At 40.9% G+C, this 18,696-nt stretch overlaps 1 protein-coding gene across 5 annotated transcripts in view; it reads right to left on the minus strand.

Annotated features, from left to right (window-relative positions):
* Positions 1–17,903, minus strand: part of GAB3 (GRB2 associated binding protein 3) — a 117,946-nt gene extending 100,043 nt beyond the window's left edge. For 4 of the 5 annotated variants that reach the window (XM_058292385.2, XM_058292384.2, XM_058292387.2 and 1 more), the window contains exon 1: positions 17,245–17,442. In XM_058292385.2, the coding sequence (XP_058148368.1) occupies positions 17,245–17,316 (72 nt within the window). In that variant the 5' untranslated portion in view covers positions 17,317–17,442. Of the gene's footprint in view, positions 1–17,244; positions 17,443–17,711 lie in introns of those variants that run through there. The other variant, XM_071213237.1, reaches the window with a different exon arrangement.
* Positions 17,904–18,696: the final 793 nt, after the last annotated feature.

Genomic DNA, 18,696 nt, shown 5'->3' on the forward strand with positions numbered 1-18,696 from the left:
GTAATGCCATTTCCCACTGATGATAAAAATCCCAAAGTTTGAACAACACACTGTGTTGGCAAGGCTGTGGGTTTATATTACTAGTGGGAATGCAAAATGGGGCATTAGTTAATATCTATGAAATTTGTAGATTCTCAGATCCAGCAATCTATAAAGCTCTGTAGTCACATGGAAAGAATTCTAGGACATGTTTCTAAACGAACAGTCAGAAGCTATAGAATGGTATATAGAGTAAGCTACTTTTTGCTTAAGAAGGGGAAGAATAAGACGATATATACATATTTCTTTGTATTTATATGAAGAAATACTGGTACAATGTAAACCACTATCCATGTGGTGCAGCAGTGCTCAAAATGTATTCACCAAATGTAATGAATGTCCCACGATGATGAAAGAGGTTGTTGATGTGAAAGGAGTGGGGTGAGGGGGGTGGGGGCATATGGGGACCTCATAGGTTTTGAATGTAACATTGAAAAAAAAAGAATTACTGGAAGGATGAGGAGATGGTCAAATAAAAATGGTTATTGGAAGGGTAAGCATGATGGTATGGATGAAGATGGAGTTGGGGCAAGATTTCTTAATGTATATTTTAAATATATTTTAGTTTTGAAATATGTAAATGTATCATCTATTCAATAACAATTTTTAAAAACTAAAACAAAGCTATAAGAATTGACAAGCAGATCAACTGAAAAAAATTGCCCCAAAACAGACCCAAGGAAGCATTTATGATTTAATGAAGGTTGCATTTAAGATCATTTTGTAGAAACAGAAATACGAATGGCTTTTATATCTATGAAAAGATGCTCAGCCTCACTTATAAAGAAATTCAATTAAAACAACAAGATATCGTTTATCACCTATCCACTTTGCAAAGATCAAAGCATTTGCTAATATGGTACATTCGAGGAGGTGCAGGGGACAAGTACTTTCATGCACTGTTGCTGCGAGTGAAAACAGATAGATGCATTTTAGCTGGCAATTTGACATTTCCTAGCATTTGACATTCATCTACACTTTGACTCAGCAATTCCACTTCTAAGAACCCTTTTTTTACAAACATAGATGCACCACACCACAAAGACCAATGTACAAAGATATTCACTGCAGCATTATTTATAGTATCAAAAGACTAAAAACTAAAGCCAATCATGGTACCTCCACGCAACAGAATATTGCAGTTGTTAAAAATAATGAGAAAGATCTCTACATGCTGATACGGAACAGTCCCAAAAATATAGTTAAGAAAGGAGGTTTAAAAAATGGTGAGTATAGTATGGTACATTTGTGCAAAAAATAAAGATGTATATACGCTTGCATATGCATGGAATATATCTAGAAGGAAAGTCAAGAAACCGGTAACAGTGCTTGCAGCTGGCAAGAGGAAATGAGTGGCTGGGAGAAAAGGGAAGAAGGGAAACTAGCTTTCTACTGTATATACTGTATAATATGGTTTGATTTCAAAACATATGCATCTATTATTTAAAAATATGCTATACTGGTACAGCCAGAAAAGTCTGGCAGTTCCACAAAAAGTTACATAAACATAGAATTGCCACAGAACCTAGCATTTCCACTGCTAGGCATATACCTCCCACCCCCAAAAAATGAAAACAGGTTCTCAAACAGAATATTCATAGCAGCATTATTCATAATCATCAAAAGGTGAAAATCCTTATGTCCATCAACTGATAAATGGATAAACAAAATGTGGCATATCCATACAATGTCAGCTATAAAAGGGAATGAAGTGCTGGTATGTGCTCCAACATGGATGACCCCAAAACATGATGCTACATGAACAAGGCCAGACACAAAAGGTCACATATTGTATGTAGCAGTTTGATATTATTTATGAATTCCAAAAAGATATTGATTATGTTTATAAACTAGTCTGTTCTTCTGAACTTGATACCCTTTGATTTAAATTCAAAGGTTTTACATTTACTTGATTAAATCAAGATTAGGGCTTTGATCAGACCACATCATTAGGGCATGCAAGGCTGAGTCCCCACCCCCATGGTGAGCCAATAAGACAGACTCTTACACATAAGTAGATACACAGGGAAGATATACAGAGAAAGAGAGAGAGCTCCATAAACACAGCAGAGGCCCCAGGGAAGAGAGATGAGCCATTCACCTGAGAGTCTACAGCTGACCTTGTGAAGAGACCAGAGCAGCTGAGCACTGGAAGAAATGAGCCCAGGACCAACCCACAGCTGAGATCAGAAGAGGCTGGGCCCACAGAGCCTTAAGGGAAAAAGGAAGGCTGAACCCCTGCAGACGTCACCCACCATCTTGCTTCAACACATAGCCACAGTGTTTGGTAAGGAACTAATCTTGAGTTGGACTCTTTAGGACCTTGTAACTGTAAGCTTTTACCCCAAATAAATATCTTTATACAAATCAACAGATTTCTGATACTTTGCACCAGCACTCCTTTGGCTGACGAATACACTGTATGATTCCATTTATATGAAATGTCCAGAGTTGGTAAATCCGTAGACAAAAAGCATATTAGTGATTGTCAGGGGCTGGTAGGAGAGGGCATTGGGGAGTAGCTTCCTAATGAGTACAGGATTTCCTGTTGGGGTGATGAAGAAGTTCTGGAACTTGATAGTGGGATGTTAACAAGTCTGTGGATGTACTAAAAACCACCAAGTTGTAACATTATATGGGTGGATTGTATGGTATATGAATTATATCTCAATAAAGTTGTTTTTAAAAAAGCATTCAGTAAATAAAGTCTAAAAAAAATGCACCATCTCTGGCAACATAAAAAGAAAATATGTATAGAGGAAGGACTACACAACAGTGGTGTTGGGTCAGTTGAATAACTATTTGGAAAATAAAGTTATGGAGTACCAGTTGAACTAGAGAAATAAAGTAAAAAACTGAAACCAGCTGAGGTCATGGTGGCTGTGTAAATCTGAAACTTCCAATATATTCTTTTCTACTTTTGTTGAAAATTGCAAAGAACGTCCCTCCCACCCTGAAAATGAGAAAAAGCTGGATGAAACACAGAATCTTAATTTTTCTCAAGCCCATCAGAGAAATGAGGTCACAAGCACCCACGTAACCTGAATTCCAAAAAGGGCTGAGCCCCTCCCTGGGTAGACAGGACACATGGCCTGGCTCAGCTGTGGCAGAGCAAGGGAGGAGGAAACATAGATCAGCTGCAGTGTCAGGCACAAGGGAACTCGCACTCAGAACAAGCTCTTTCCCATGGACTCTACCAAATGTTCCTGAGAAAGATCAGGGCTCAGGGCAGGGCAGGAATCCAGAGAAAAGACCCCTGGATGATAAATCAAGTAATGGAGACTTCCAGCTGCTGTGGGAGCCCACAACTCAAAGACAAACTACCTGTTTCAGTCAACCCAGGCCCCTTCCTCTCCACTGAAACAAGAAATCAGCTTCTAGAATCAAAACAGGTATTTGTCAACAGGATGCTCATTAAAGTTGAAGAAATTCACTGTTCAATTTAGAACAGGGTTTCTCACCCTCAGCACTACTAACATCTCAGGCTGGTGTGTACATTGTTGGATCTTTACCAGCATCCCTGCCCTCTACCACTAGATGCCCATAGCATCCCCTCCCCAGTGGCGACAAACACAACTGTCTGTAGACATTGCCAAGCGTCCCCTGAGGGTAGGGTTGACATGTTTTATAATCTGAAATTAAAACTTAACTGGGAGGAAGTGGACTTGGCCCAGTGGTTAGGGTGTCCACCTACCACATGGGAGGTCCAGGGTTCAAACCCCAGGCCTCTTGACCCGTGTGGAGCTGGCCCATGAGCAGTGCTGATGCATGCAAGGAGTGCTGTGCCACTCAGGGGTGTCCCCGCGTAGGGGAGCCCCACGCGCAAGGAGTGCGCCCCCTAAGGAGAGCCGCCCAGGGCGAAAGAAAGTGCAGCCTGCCCAGGAATGGCGCCGCCCACATGGAGAGCTGACACAGCAAGATGACGCAACAAAAAGAAACACAGATTCCTGGTGCCGCTGATAAGGATAGAAGTGGTCACAGAAGAACACACAGCAAATGGACACAGAGAGCGGACAACTGGGGGGGAAGGAAGGGGAGAGAAATAAAATAAATAAATAAAAATAAATAAATCTTAAAAAGACTTAACTGGGTACCTTCTATTTTTATTTTTTAAATTTATTTATTGCTAAATCTGGCAATATTACCCGACGGAAACCCCCCCACACCCCACTGAGAGCCACTGCCATTGATCTACACCCTCAAATATAAAGGTGAGCAGATGACTAAGAATCATCAGACATCTGAAGTAAACAAAACCAAATTCAAAATGCTCTTCCTCCTTTGCATTTACTATTCTAAATAACCCAGAGGTCACAGAAGAAATCACAAGGGAAATTAGGAAATATCTTGAACTGAATAAAAATGAGCACACAATATATCAGAATTTATGAAATGCCACTGAAGCAGTACTGAGGGGAAATTTTATAGGACTAAACTCCTATTTAAAAAAAAGGTCTTAATTTAATGGCCTTAGCTTCCACCTTAAGTGAATTTAAGAAAGCACACTACCTGCTGTGTGGTCAATGCTAAGAAAAAAAAATCAGACACAAAAGACCATATATTCCATGATTCCATTCATATGAATTCCATTTTATAAGAAATTTCTAGAAAAGACAGACCTATAGAGCCAGAAAGCAGATCATTTATTGCCTGGGGCTAAGAATGGGCGTGGGTAGTGCCTGCAAATGGGCTGAGAGAACTACAGAAATAGTAGAAATTATGTAAATGATCTAAAACTGTGGTACAACTGTAAAAATTTACTAAAAATAATTTAACTGTATGCTTACAGAGGGTGAATTCTATTTTTTAATATTATATATATATATATTACCCCAATAAAGTTATTTTCAAAATCTATGGAATATGTATGGAATGGGTTGTGAGGTTGTTAGGACAAGGAAACAATATAATATTGGATCAAGCTAAACCTATCAATATGGCTATACTTACCAGAGATTCTAGATTTAATGTGCTAGCTTGAGTACTTAAAGTGGTCTAACAGTTTACTTGACTGACTGACTAAGAAATGGATTGCAGCTGCATTCAATGAAATTAAGATGCTGGAACTTCCTTGTCATTATGTAAAGGGAGAAATACAAAGACACAGAGAGAGAGAAATGATGATGTAGTGAATTTACTAAGTGTGAATCTTCACTCACCCACCTCTACTATATCTCCTAGGGAAGCCAGGTGATAAGTGAAGTTTTGACCTAATTCTATCTCAAAGTGGGCCCCGTAGGTCTGTGGTCATTCTCCCAGTTCTCGACTGTAATTAGAACAGTCATCTCTGACAACTGATCAAATCCCCACATCAGCTTCTGACTGATGGAGTGATGGCTATGATGTAGGAAGGGTGAAAGTCACCAAAACTATCCACACCCATTACTAGAATAGAATTCCTGGGGAAATGCAGAGATTAGACATCATTAAAGACTTGAAAGATGTAGGGGTGTTATTCCTATCATATCCCCATTTAACATGTTTGTCTGGTCTGTGCAGAAGGTGGATGGATCTTGGAGAACGCATTATCATAAACTTAATCCAGCTCCTTAAGATATGGTCTCTGGGACCACTATCAACTACCAACTGATGATGCAACTGGAAAATGACCTTATACAGAAGGTTCAATGCGGATCAGCAGAATATCCATGTCTACATAAAATACCATGACTTTAAAATGCTGTTTGACCTAAAGTAAGGGGGAAATGGAAAGGAGAAATGAGTTTATATGGCTACGAGTTTCTAAAAAAGAGTCTGGAGGCTGGCAGAAGGTTTGCCCTCATGCACAACTGAGCAGAGTCAGAGAGACAGATAAAGCAGATACAACCCCCAGATATTGGTTCCTTTGAGGGCTAAAGAGACCCATGGGAGTTATGGTCATGGCCGATGGGGTTAACTACCAGGGCAGATGGCCCCTCTTTGGAAATGGTGTTTATGTGTGATGAATCTGGACTCAGATGGGATCTCCCTTCATAAGACTTTCATGCTAATGTGCTGGAGGTGCAGTTAATGTTGGGGTTTAAGATATATTTAGGGGATTTGAATCTCTGGACTGACAATGTGATAGCCAGATCCTGAGCCTCAACAGACTCCAGCACCTACAATCTGATTTATTGGACTTACCACACTCAGCTAAGATGGAGTTGAAGAAGGACAACCACCACACCATGGAGCCTAGAGTGATTACAACTGAAAATGGGAGGATTGCATCCAGCATCCAGGTGGAATCTGAGCCTCCTCTTGACATAGAGGTGCAATGGACACAACCAATCCAATGTCCACATAGAAGAGGTGGCATTGGATTGGGAAAAGTGGACATAATGGACAAAGGGTATGGGGAAAGGCAGGAAGAGATGAGAGGTGGAGGCGTCTTCGGGACATGGAGCTGCCCTGGATGGTGCTTCAGAGGTAATCACCGGACATTGTAAATCCTCACAGGGCCCACTTGATGGAATAGAGGAGAGTATGGGCCATGATGTGAACCAATGTATATGAGGTGCAGAGGTGCCCAAAGATGTACTTACCAAATCCAATGGATGTGTCATGATGATGGGAACGAGTGTTGTTGGGGGGGGGGGAGAGGGGGGGTGGGGGGGTGGGGTTGAATGGGACCTCACATATATATTTTTAATGTAATATTATTACAAAGTCAATAAAAAAAAAATTAAAAAAAAAAAAAGATATGGTCTCTGTACTGGATCAAATCAACATCTGGTATGCAGCTATTGATTTGGCAAATGCATTTTTATCTCTATATCAAATTGCAAGGATCAGCCAAATCAATTCATTTTCAGCTAACAGGGACAATAGTACATCTTTATCACCTTGCCTCAGAGTTATGAAAAGTGAAGTTTCTATGGAGCATGCTGGGCTATCCCCTCCAAAGAAGAAGAGAAGTTGCTGCACCTTTCATTGGTAGACAAGGACATTAAAACTTATCAAAACTATATTTGGGAAGTGGCTGTGGTTCAATCGATTGGGCTCCTGTCTACCACATGGGAGGCCCTGGGTTTGTGTCCCAGGGCCTCCTTGTGAAGGCAAGCTGGGCCACACCATTGGAGAACTGATGGCCCACACCCACAGAGAGCTGACAGCCCACACCAATGGAGAGCTGACGGCCCGTGCCCACGGATAGCTGGCGCAGCAAGATGACACAACAAAGGGAGACAAGCAGACACAGAAGAATGCACAGCAAATGGACACAGAGAGCAGATAGCAAGCAAGCCGCAAGGGGGGGGGAATAAATTTTAAAAAAACAACAACAAAAAACTATATTCAGCATGTTCTAGAAGGCAGAGCAAAATATGAGCATATTAAGGAGAGCCATGAAAGATATATTAAAAGACACTGCAGAAGAAAAGATTAGTGAACTTGAAAGATATAGCAACAGACAATCCAAAATGATTCAGAAAAATACAAAAAACTCAGCAACAGTGATCTGTGGAACAACTTTAAGCAACCTATTATAGGTATAATTGGAATTTCCAAAGAAAAGGAAGAAGATGGGGGAGAGAAAAAATATTTAAAGATATAACTGCAACCAACAAATGAATATAGATCCACAGATCCAATACATTCAATGAATCCCAGGTACAAGAAACATGAAGAAAACGACATAAAGGCACATCATAATCAAATGACTTAAAAACAGTGAAAACAGCAGCTACAGAAAAAAAGATACATGATGGGTAAAGGAACAAAGGAGCAATGCATGCCAGATAATATAGAAGCAATATGTTTAAAACACTCAAAGGAAAAAAAAGTGAACCAAAAATTCTTTACCCAGCAAAGATATTTTAAAATGGAGGTGAAATAAAGATTTTTGTCAGACATAGAAAGAATTCACCAGCAGACCTACACAGAAGGAAAATGTTCCAAAAAGAATATGATGTACACAAAGAAATGAAGGGCATTGGAAATGAAAAATATGTGTGTAAAAATAAAATACATCTTTCTTATTGTTAAATCTTTTAAAAAGAAAATAAACTGTTAAAAGCAAAAAAATAATGCAGTGTGGGGTTTATAACATATAGAAGTTAAATGTATGACAACATGCAAGTCTGGGGGAGGGTAAATGGAATTATACTCTTGCAAATTTCTTATATTATATGTGAAATGGTTTAAGGTAGACTACTTTGAGGTAGTAAGCACTACAAAACAAACAAACAAATAAATAAAAACCAAGAGGATTAGATAACAAAGGAGATAGAATAGAATAATTTAAAAACCTCAACTAATCCAAAACAGGTCAGAAAAGAGGAAAAATTAAACAACAAATGAGACAAATAGCAAGACAGTAGTTTTAAAAAACAATGATATTAATAATCACATTAGTTCCAGAGACTTTTTCTGTTCATATGCCGGTTAAGTCCTGAATCTCAGCAGAGTTGCAGCCAACACTTACTCTCCAGTTTATCTGACTCACCAGGACAACTAACAAAAGGATGATGATGGACCAACACCCATTCCAAAAAAACAGAGAGTACCTACAACTGCAGGCAAAACAGTTCCATCCAGACCCCTCTCAATGGGAAGCAGAATGGGCATCACCATTCCAAATCCTCAAGATTGAGGAATGAACAAATATAAGGGGAATGCAAATATGGACTAAAGTAAACTTATTATTACTCTAGTAATGGAAGAACTTTGTAACATTGATATATAAAGACAGTGGTTCCGAGGGGAGGGAGAGGGAAAATAGTGGAACATGGGGCATTTTTGGGACATTAGAATTGTTCTGCATGATATTGCAATGACAGATACAGGCCATTATACATATTGTCAAAACCTATAAAACTGTATGGTGAAAGTATAAACCATAATGTAAACTATAGACATGCTTCGATATATGTTCATCAATTGTAACAAATGTACCACACTAATGAAATTTGCCGTTAATGGGAGAAAGTGTAGAGGGGAAGGGTTGGGGTATATGGAAATCCCCTATATATTCTATGTAACATTTATGTAATCTAAAGCTTCTTTAAAAATAGAGGGGAAAAATCGCATTAAATGTAAATGGTCTAAACACCCCAATTAAAAGTAAAGATTATCAAAAATGATAAAACAGCAATTCTAATTATAGCTACCTACAAGAAACCCTCTTTAAATGAAAGACAAATAAGCTAAAAGTAAAATAATGAAAACATATATACATACTAGCACTAATTTTAAAAAGCTGGAGTGACTATATTAATATCAGACAATGTAGATTTCAATGCAAAGACTACTGAGATCATTTCATAATAAATAAAGGAGTCAACTTACCAAGCAAATATAAAAACCTTAAATGAGCTGAGGCTGCAGGACTTGCTTAACTGTGTCATAGGCCATCAAATGCCAATAAGAATTCAGCTGGAATAGTTGATGAATTAGGGAAGACTGAATGTGGTCTACTGGGAAAATGTGATGATGCCCTTGAGGTCTTATAGATATGGACAGGTTCACACCTTCTTGCAGGCTTTTTGCCCACAAATCCCATCCATTGCTCATCAGGCTAACAAACATCAAGTAAAACTAACCGTGAACTCTACTACCGGTAGAGCTACAAGAAACATACACTCTCTGAGGATCAATACAAAAGGAAGACCTAAAGCTAAAGAAGGTCGAGCAGACATATAAAACTTTTGGTAACCAACTTCTACCCTAAAGCACAAATATTGCTAGAGGAATCTGGAGCCAGAAGACAATGGGGTAGCATCTTTACGGTGCTGAAAGGGGGAGGAAATCAATCTAGATAGAATCTTATGCCCGGTGAAAATATTTTTTAAACCTGAGGGAGAAATAGACATTCTCAGACCAACAAAATCTGAGAGAATTCACTTTCAGCAGACCTTAACTTCATGGAACGTTAAAGGAAGTTCTTCCAGCAGAAGGAATATGATACCAGACAGCACAAAGAAATGAAGAGTGTTAGAAACAGAATAAATAAAAAATAAACTTGTTTTTTTTTTCTTTTTTCTGTATTTTTAATTGAGCTAAAAAAATAACTAATTGTCTAAAGCAAAATTAGTAGCAATATATCATGTGTCATAGAATGTGTAAAAATAAAATTTATGCCAACAATAGGATAAAGAATGTATGGAAGGAATTGGGAATATACTGTTGTAAGGTCCTTACATTAAGTATGAAGTAGCACAGTATTTAAATGAAGATTCTAATTAATAATGTACATTGTACAACTCTAGGGCAACTAATAAAAATTTTCTTAATAAATCAATTTTATTGATAGATATTAATAAAGCATAAATCCATCCAAAGTATACAATCAATAGTATTCAGTGTCATCACATATTTGTGCATTCATCAGTTCAGTCATTCTTAGAGCACTTTTATTATACCAATAATAATAATAAACAAAACTCATCACCTCTCAATCTCTCTATGCTTCCCCTGCTGTACACAGCTGCTATTCTTTTTCTTTCTCTCTAATATATTTATATTTATATTCTGTAAAAAGTCATACATGCAATATCACTAATATTTGTGTTTTACATGTGGTTTTACTACCTTAAAGAGTCACATCTTACAGTTTTTAGCTTTCCTTCTAGTAATATACATGACCTTAGACTTTCCCTTTCAACCACTGTCATACCCATACAATTGCACTGCTAGTTACAAACACCATGATATGCTTAAACCATTTCTATTCACTTCCAAAGATTTACAAACAACCTTTTTTACCAGTTATGCACAGATTAACCATCAGCTTTTCATTCTCTACTCTCCTATTTTCTGGTGATCTATATTCTAATTATTAACTCCATGAGATTACACAATATAATTTATAATAGTGCAATCATACAGCATTTGTCCTTTTGTGTTGGGCTTGTTTCACTCAACATCATGTCCTCCAGGTTCATCCATGTTGTCATATGCTTCATGACTTCATTTCTTCTTACAACTGCCTAATATTCCATTGTGTGTATATACCCAATTTGTTTATCCATTCTTCAGTTAATGGACAACTGGTTTGTTTCCAGCTTTTGGCAATCGTGAATAATGCCACTATGAATATCGGTGTGCAGATGTCTGTTTGTGTCTGCTCTCAGTTCTTCTGGGTATATACCTAGTAATGGTTTGCCAGGTCCCATGGCAAGTCTATATTCAACTTCTTTAGGGACTGCCAAACAGTTCTCCACAGTGGCTGCACCATTCTACATTCTCGCCAACAGTGAATACGCTTTCCTATCTCTCCACATCCTCTCCAACATTTACAGTTTTCTGACTTTTTTTTTAAAGATTTATTTAAGAGAAGCATTAAATAATGAAAGAGAGTTACATTCTCCAAGAAAACATAAAATCTTTAATGAGTACAACGAAAAAAAGAGGAACAATATACATGAAGTAAAACAAAGAAAACTGAAAGAAATGGACAAATCCACAATTAAAGATGGAAACTTCTATACTCCTCACTCAGTAATTGATAGTAAAAGTAAACAGAAGATCGGTAAGGATAGAGAACTGTTTGAACATCACTATCAACCAACCTGACCTGATCAATATTTGTAGAACACGTCACCCAACAAGAGAAGAATACACTTTTTTTTTTCAAGTGCACATGTAACATTCACCAAGAGAAAGTATATTCTGGGCCACAGAATAAACTTAAATTTTAAAGAGTATATTCTTAGTTCATAATGGAAATTAACTAGAAATTAATAGCATAAAGATATCTGAAGGCGAGAGGGTGAGGCTCAGTGGTTGAGCACCTACTTTCCATGTATAAGGTACCAGGTTCAATCCCTGGTACCTCCTAAAAATTTTTTTTAAAAAGACATCTGGAAAATTCCCCAATGTTTGGAAAATAAAGAATTTCTAAACAACCTTTGGGCCAAAGATGAAATCTTATGGAAAATTAAGTAATATTGTGAAATGAATGAAAATCAAAACACAGCATATCAAATTTCATGGGGATGCACCTAAAACAGTGTTTACAGGAAAGTGTACAGCATTATATGCTTATATGTTAGAAAATAAAAGTTCTAAAATCAGTAATTTAAGCTTCTACCTTAAGAATCCAGATAAAGAAGAGATAAAATTAAACCCAAAGTATCAAAAGGAAGGAAATAATAAAGACGAGGTAAAATCAATGAAATCAAAGCCAGAAAAACAGAGAAGATCAATGAAACCGAAGGCTGGTTCTTAGAAACTATCATCAATAAACCTGATAAAACTCTAGAATAGCCCTATATCTATTAAAGAAATTGAATGTCATTAAAAACCTCCCCACAAAGAAATGTCCAGGCCCAGATGGATTCAATGATGAATTCTAGCAAACATTTAAGGACGAAGGGTACCAATTCTATACAATATCTTTCAAAAATTAGAAGAGGAGGGAACACTTTCCAATTCATTTTGAGGTCAGCATTATGTTAGTATGAAAATCAGACAAAGATAGTACAAAAAAAAGAACACTATAGGCTAATATTCCTCATGAACAGAGAAACAAATATCCTCAACACCTCAACAGACTTCAGCTCCTACAATCTGATTTATTGGACTCACCTCACTGAGCTAAGATGGAGTTGAAGAAGGACAACCACCACACCATGGAGCCTAGAGTGCCTACAACTGAAAGCAGGAGGATTGCATCCAGTATCCATGTGGAATCTGAGCCTCCTCTTGACATAGAGGTGCAACGGACACAACCAATCCAAGGTCCACAGAGAAAAGGTGGCATTGGAGTGGGAAAAGTGGACATGGTGGCTGATGGGTATGGGGAATGGCAGGAAGAGATGAGATGTGGAGGCACCTTTGGGACTTGGAGTTGCCCTGGATCACCAGTGCTTCAGGGGCAATCACCGGACATTGTAAATCCTCCCAGGGCCCATTGGATGGAATGTGGGAGAGTATGGGCCATGATGTGGACCACTGACCATGAGGTGCAGAGATGCCCAGAGAGGTACTTACCAAATGCAATGGATGTATCATGATGATGGGAGTGAGTGTTGCTGGGGGGGAGTGGTGGGGTGGGGGTGGTGGGGTTGAATGGGACCTCATATTGTTTTTTTAATGTAATATTTTTACAAAATCAATTAAAAAGAAAAAAAAGTCATTGCTAAACCCAAAAAAAAAACAAAAAACCAAATATCCTCAACAAACCATTAGCAAATAAAATCCAGAATTTATAAAAAGATTAATACATTACAACCAAGTGAAGTTTATCTTAGGAGTTCAAGGCTGGCTCAACATTTGAAAATCAATCCATATAATTCACCACAGCAACAGACAGACAAAGAAAAAAAAACCCATAATTTTAACGGATTCAGGAAAGCATTTAACAAAATCCAGTATCTATTCACAATAAAAAGTCTCAACAAGCTAACAATACAAGGGAACTTTCTCACCTTTATAAAAGGCACCTACAAAAAGCCTACAGCTAACATGCTTAAAGGTGAAAAACTGGATCCTTTCCTCCTTGTGATAAGGAAAAAAGCAACATCTCATTATTTCTATGCATAATTGTTAGTACTGGAAGTTCTAACTACAAATAAGGCTATTGGAACCAATAAGTTAGTTTAACAAGGCTGTAGAATACAAGGCCAATACACAAAAATATACAAAAATCAATTGATAAACTAATTCTAAAATTGATTTAGAAAAACAAAGGACCTAGCATAAGCAAAACAACTCTGAAAACGAGAAAAAAAATTGGAGGGCTGAAAACATCTAATTTCAAGAATTCTTATAATGCTACAGTCATCAAAACAGCATGGTATTGGGAGCAGATGTGCCTCAAGCAGTTGAGTGCCTGCTTCCCACATGGGAGGTCCTGGGTTTGGTCCCAGGTTTGGTCCCCAGTGATTCCTAGAAACAAAAACAAAACAAGCAAACAAATGAAAAAGCTTTTCTCTGAGATTCTGCTGTTAATTGAGACTTACAGCTCAGAGGAGCTGATGTGGCTCGGTGGTTGAGAGTGAGCTTCCCACTTAGATTCTGGGTTAATTCCCTGGCCCTGTACCTCAAAAAACAAACGAACAAACAAAGAACAGCACAGTATTGGCATAAAGAAATAAGCCAATGAAACAGACTAGAAAATCCAGAAATAGACTTTGTGTATATATATATGTATATATACACAGTCAACTGATTTTTTAACAAGGCAATTCAATGGAGTAAAGATGGTCTGTTCAATAACAGGTATTGGAACACTTGACATTTGTATGCAAGAAAATGAGCCACAACATAAACTTCACACCTTTTGTAAAAAACTGACTCAAAATGGATCATAGATCTAAATGTAAAATTTAAACTATAAACCTTCTAGAAAAAAAAGTAGGAGAAAATCTTTAAGATCTAAGGCTAGGCAAAGAGTTCTTAGACTTGAAACAAAATTAACATTTTTTTTTTTTTGAGATACCGGGACCAGGGATTGAACCCAGGACCTCGGATATGGGAGGCCAGCGCTTTTACTTCGAGCCACATCTATAAGTATATCTATATGTACCAACCTGGAAAGATGTCCAGGATTGCTATGAAAAAAAAAGCGCGAACTGCAGGAAAATTTGCTTTGTAGGATCCTGTTTGTGCAAAAAGACAGTATGTATTTTCTAGAATATTTTCTAGAACGGTGCTCATCAAACTGCTAACATTTGTTAGCCCTGGGGAACAGTGTGGAATAGGGATGATTGCACAGAAAGGAAAGAGCGAGGGAAACCTAAAAGGAGGTCTTTCACTTTTTATTCTACTTTTTCCTTTACTATTTGAAATTCTTATGAGAGAGACTATGTTCCTGTATTAGTCGCTAAACAAAAAAAAAAAAAGAAAAAAGTAGTCACCTATCCTTTAAAGATCAATGATAAAAATTAACTTTCTGATTACCCTGGCTCATAGATCCAACTGGATGAAGCATAAACTTGCCTTGGATTTACCTAAAATCAGCCTGAGCATCCATTTATAATTCAAAATATTTACGAGAGAGCAGTTTGTAGGCCTGGCAGTCCAAAGAATTGAATTGTCGCTCTGATTGTTTCACTAACTAGTTTTGTTATGTTACTGCGTTATAAATATTAGAATATTAACTTCTTAAGGACAGATATCAAGTTTTGCTTGTTTTTTTCTCTGTATTCCAGGCCCATATCGCAGGGCCTAGTTCACCCCTATTAACAGGAGGAAGGAATAACTACTGACCCAAGCTAAATTAAAGGCGGTTGTTATTAATAGCTCTGGTTGTGCGCCTGTTAAACTGGCACATGATCGCCATCTACTGGCAATAGATTCCTGCAGTACTTAGAGATAAGCACAAACTGACATCTTTTTGAGACGTGTTCCATGGATGCATTTCAACCAAAAAGAAAGTTAGCTCTAAAAGACTATGACCGTGATCAGAAAAAAGTTCTCAGCCATAGCCTAAAAGGTCAAGGTTTATGTCTTGAAGCATCCATAAAATCACATCTAGGTATTCTTGTGTCTTGTGTCTGCTCTAGTTGATCGCCTGCTATCCAGTGGTTGTTAAAAGGAGGGTGCCAGGCCTCCTCCATTGCCACCCCACCATCACACCCCCTATGCACCCGGAAGCTGTGCAAAGTCCACACTTGCCACACCTCCAGTATACCCAAAAAGAACAAGCCACATATGGTAAGTATACACACCCATGCCTTCCCAAAGTTGATGAAACAGTAAGAAACTTTTTAAGCCACTCTGTTCAGGACAAGATACAAAACAAGACTGGGGAAAAGTCTTCCACAAACTTTGCCTTCCAGGTCCATCATCTTTCTGAATCATTTCCTGGAAAATGAATGCTAGTATGAAAATATCTAAAGGAGCTTTAAAATGTCTCACATCCAAAAGGGTAACCAAAAAACACCTCCAGGCTACTTTGCAAGTACCACTCTCTGACAAAAACCCTTACTTGCCCAATCAGACTATGGGAAGCAGACTTTTCTCTCTTGCCTCCTTTCAGTATCAATGGGTCTTCAAAGCAGCTTCATTGTTCGGAAACTAGCTGGATGATGCACTGTGCTCTGTTTATGGACTCATGGACTCCGAAAGAACGAGGCAGGGACAGACCGGTAGTTAATTAGAGAAACTGCTGTATTTACAGATCTCCAATATCTACATGGTAAGTAGAAAATTGAAATATTTCTCTGAAGTGCTGTTCAGCAAACAGCTAAAAACTCTCCAAAGCATCCTAAGAGGCAGACACTGTAGCCTGGATGGGATCAAGGGGGAAAAGTCCTGAGGGACCCTTTGTTCGGGAAAGGTTCTGTAGCTCACTGTGGAATATTGCTACCTTGTTAAAGCCTTCTTTATAATCCTACTTCCTCAACTTCCTCGCCATATATGCCTCATAAACGCGGGAGCAAAAACCCTGGTAAAATTTGGCAGAAAAGGGAACATCAGTTTGAGAACGTGCTCTGGACAAGGAGCCGAACCACTTGTGGCGTGAACAGCCCTGGGCGGATTTGTTCTTACCACCTTCCTCCGCGCTCGCCGAGAAGTTAGGAGATAAGACAAAGACGGCTCAATCGAGCTATCCCCAGCCCCAAACAAGCAAACATGTAAACAGAAAGCCAGAAATCCTAATATCTATTTATATGCAACTCCCAGGAGACCCAAGTGGTTCTTCCAAAGGGCCGAAGAACACCCAACAGCCATCGGGGCTGTGAGCCGAGCGTTCTCTTAAATCTTATTCCCACCGGTCGGAGGGAGGTGGTGAGCGGTTGGGGCGGGCGGGCGAACACTGAACAAACGGCCACGGAATTTGCAGGAAGATGTGCTCTTCCAAGTCTCCCTTATCTCGTACTAGCCAAAGTCAAGGGTTCCTCCTGTTCCCTGGGAAGCACGTCGGCTCAGGATGCAGAAAAAGCCGAGAAGAGCCCCTGCGACCGGCGCCTTACTTGCCGTAGCTGCCCGCGGTTGGGAGCGTCCGGCAACAGCCACACTCTAGAGCGGAGCTCGCGGTCGCGGCGGGCCCCTTCCCGCGTCCCTCCGCCCGGCCCCGCCGGGAGATGGCACCTCGGGCCGCTCCCCGCCCCAGACGACGGCCGCTGCTCCGGCGCGGTCCCGGCCCCGCGCCGCCTTCCTCCCGTCGGGCGGCGACGGTCCGCGGGCTGCCGGCCCCCGCCCGCCGCCGCCGGGCCCGCAGCGCCCCCGCCCGACGGGCCAGGTCGCTTTCGAGCTGGAGCGCTCGCCCCGCCGCGGCCCGCCCGCGCCCGGCGGCCCCCCGAGCCGCGCCGCGGGCGCCGGGGCGCCCCCACTCACGTAGCGCTGCAGCTTCCTCTCGGGGGGGGACTTGACCAGCCAGCCGGTGCACACCGCGTCGCCCGCGCTCATCGTGGCCGCCGCCGCCGCTTCCTCCAGCTGGGCCGCCCGCGCGCCCGCGCCAGAAGGAAGTCGGCCCCGGCTCGCGGGCAGGGCGGGCCCAGCGCCGCCCGCCCGCCCCCCAGCACCGCCCCAGCGCGGCCCGCGCGACCCCCGCCGGCGCCCCCGCCCCGCCCCCGCCCCCGCCGCGCTCACCTGCCGCGCCGCGCCGCGCCCGCCCCGCCGAAGCCCGCCCCGGCCGGGCCAAGCGCGCCGCCCCCCGCGCCGGGCCAGCCCCCCAGCAGCCCCCCTCCCAGTTCCCGGGTGTCGTGCGGATCCCGCGACCAAATCGTGGGTGGTGACGACTCGGTGAGAGGACGCCAGGAAGGGGCCCGCCGCCCAAGGGGAGCCCAGACGCGAAGGTTTACCTGGCGCCTGCCGCCCCCAAGGCGAGGGGCGGAGATCAGGGCAGCCCGAACCGGCCACCTGCCCTGGCGACGCGTGTGGTTCAGGAAGGAATGCCAGCAGACTTCCCTTCGACTTCTCGGTTCCACCGCATTGTTTTCCGACGAATAGGTTTTGTGTTTGTTTCTTTGATTTTTTTAATGTGCCCCCCACCCACCCCACCTCCAGCATCATTGTTCTCAGTGATAGGCTCTGCTGGTAAAACTGTGCAAATACCGAATGCACCCAAATCAGCCAAAACCAAAAGATTAAAACTCGGAAGGACTGTAGGCAGGCTCTAAGGCTAAGGCTTCAAAAGGTGGAACTAAGCCTGATTTACAATAACCCACCAACTGTACCTCATTGGATCCCCACAAACACTTTATCAAATGGGCCTTCTTAGCTCAGGTGAGTAAATGAAAAACAAAATGATAACTTCCCTTGTCCAAAGCCACACAACTAGAAAATTGTGAGAAAGCAGGCAGGGCTGTCTCAAGAGCCCACTCTTGTTCTTCATGAATATCCATTATAAACTGAAAAGCACCATACCACATTTCAAGTCAGCTCCCGTGATGCTAGCACCATCAATATGTTGTTTAGTGACATCTAGCCTGCTCCATAATCTTGCTGTGATGCCTCTCACAACCAGTATTAAAACACTTGGAATAAAATAAATGCCACATGCCTTCTGTGACTTACAAGACTTTCCACGCAACCTAAATTTTCAGGGAGCGAAAACTGTTTTGTATGGCAGTTTTCATTGGTTATTCTATAACCACTGGGGTCAATGGAGGGAACAAAATACTCTACGTGTTTCAATCACAAAGGAATTGAATTTAGGGAGGCAGGTGCTTACAAAATCATTGGAAGTGCTGGAGCAGCAGGAGCCAGGGGCTATCATTAGATTTTTGCCTTCGAGGTCATACTGCCAAATCTGCACACTGGAGGTTAGGAAACTATTGCTGCCAC

This window comes from Dasypus novemcinctus, chromosome X (genome assembly GCF_030445035.2).
Source record: "Dasypus novemcinctus isolate mDasNov1 chromosome X, mDasNov1.1.hap2, whole genome shotgun sequence".
In the NCBI taxonomy this organism is placed as follows: Eukaryota; Metazoa; Chordata; class Mammalia; order Cingulata; family Dasypodidae; genus Dasypus; species Dasypus novemcinctus.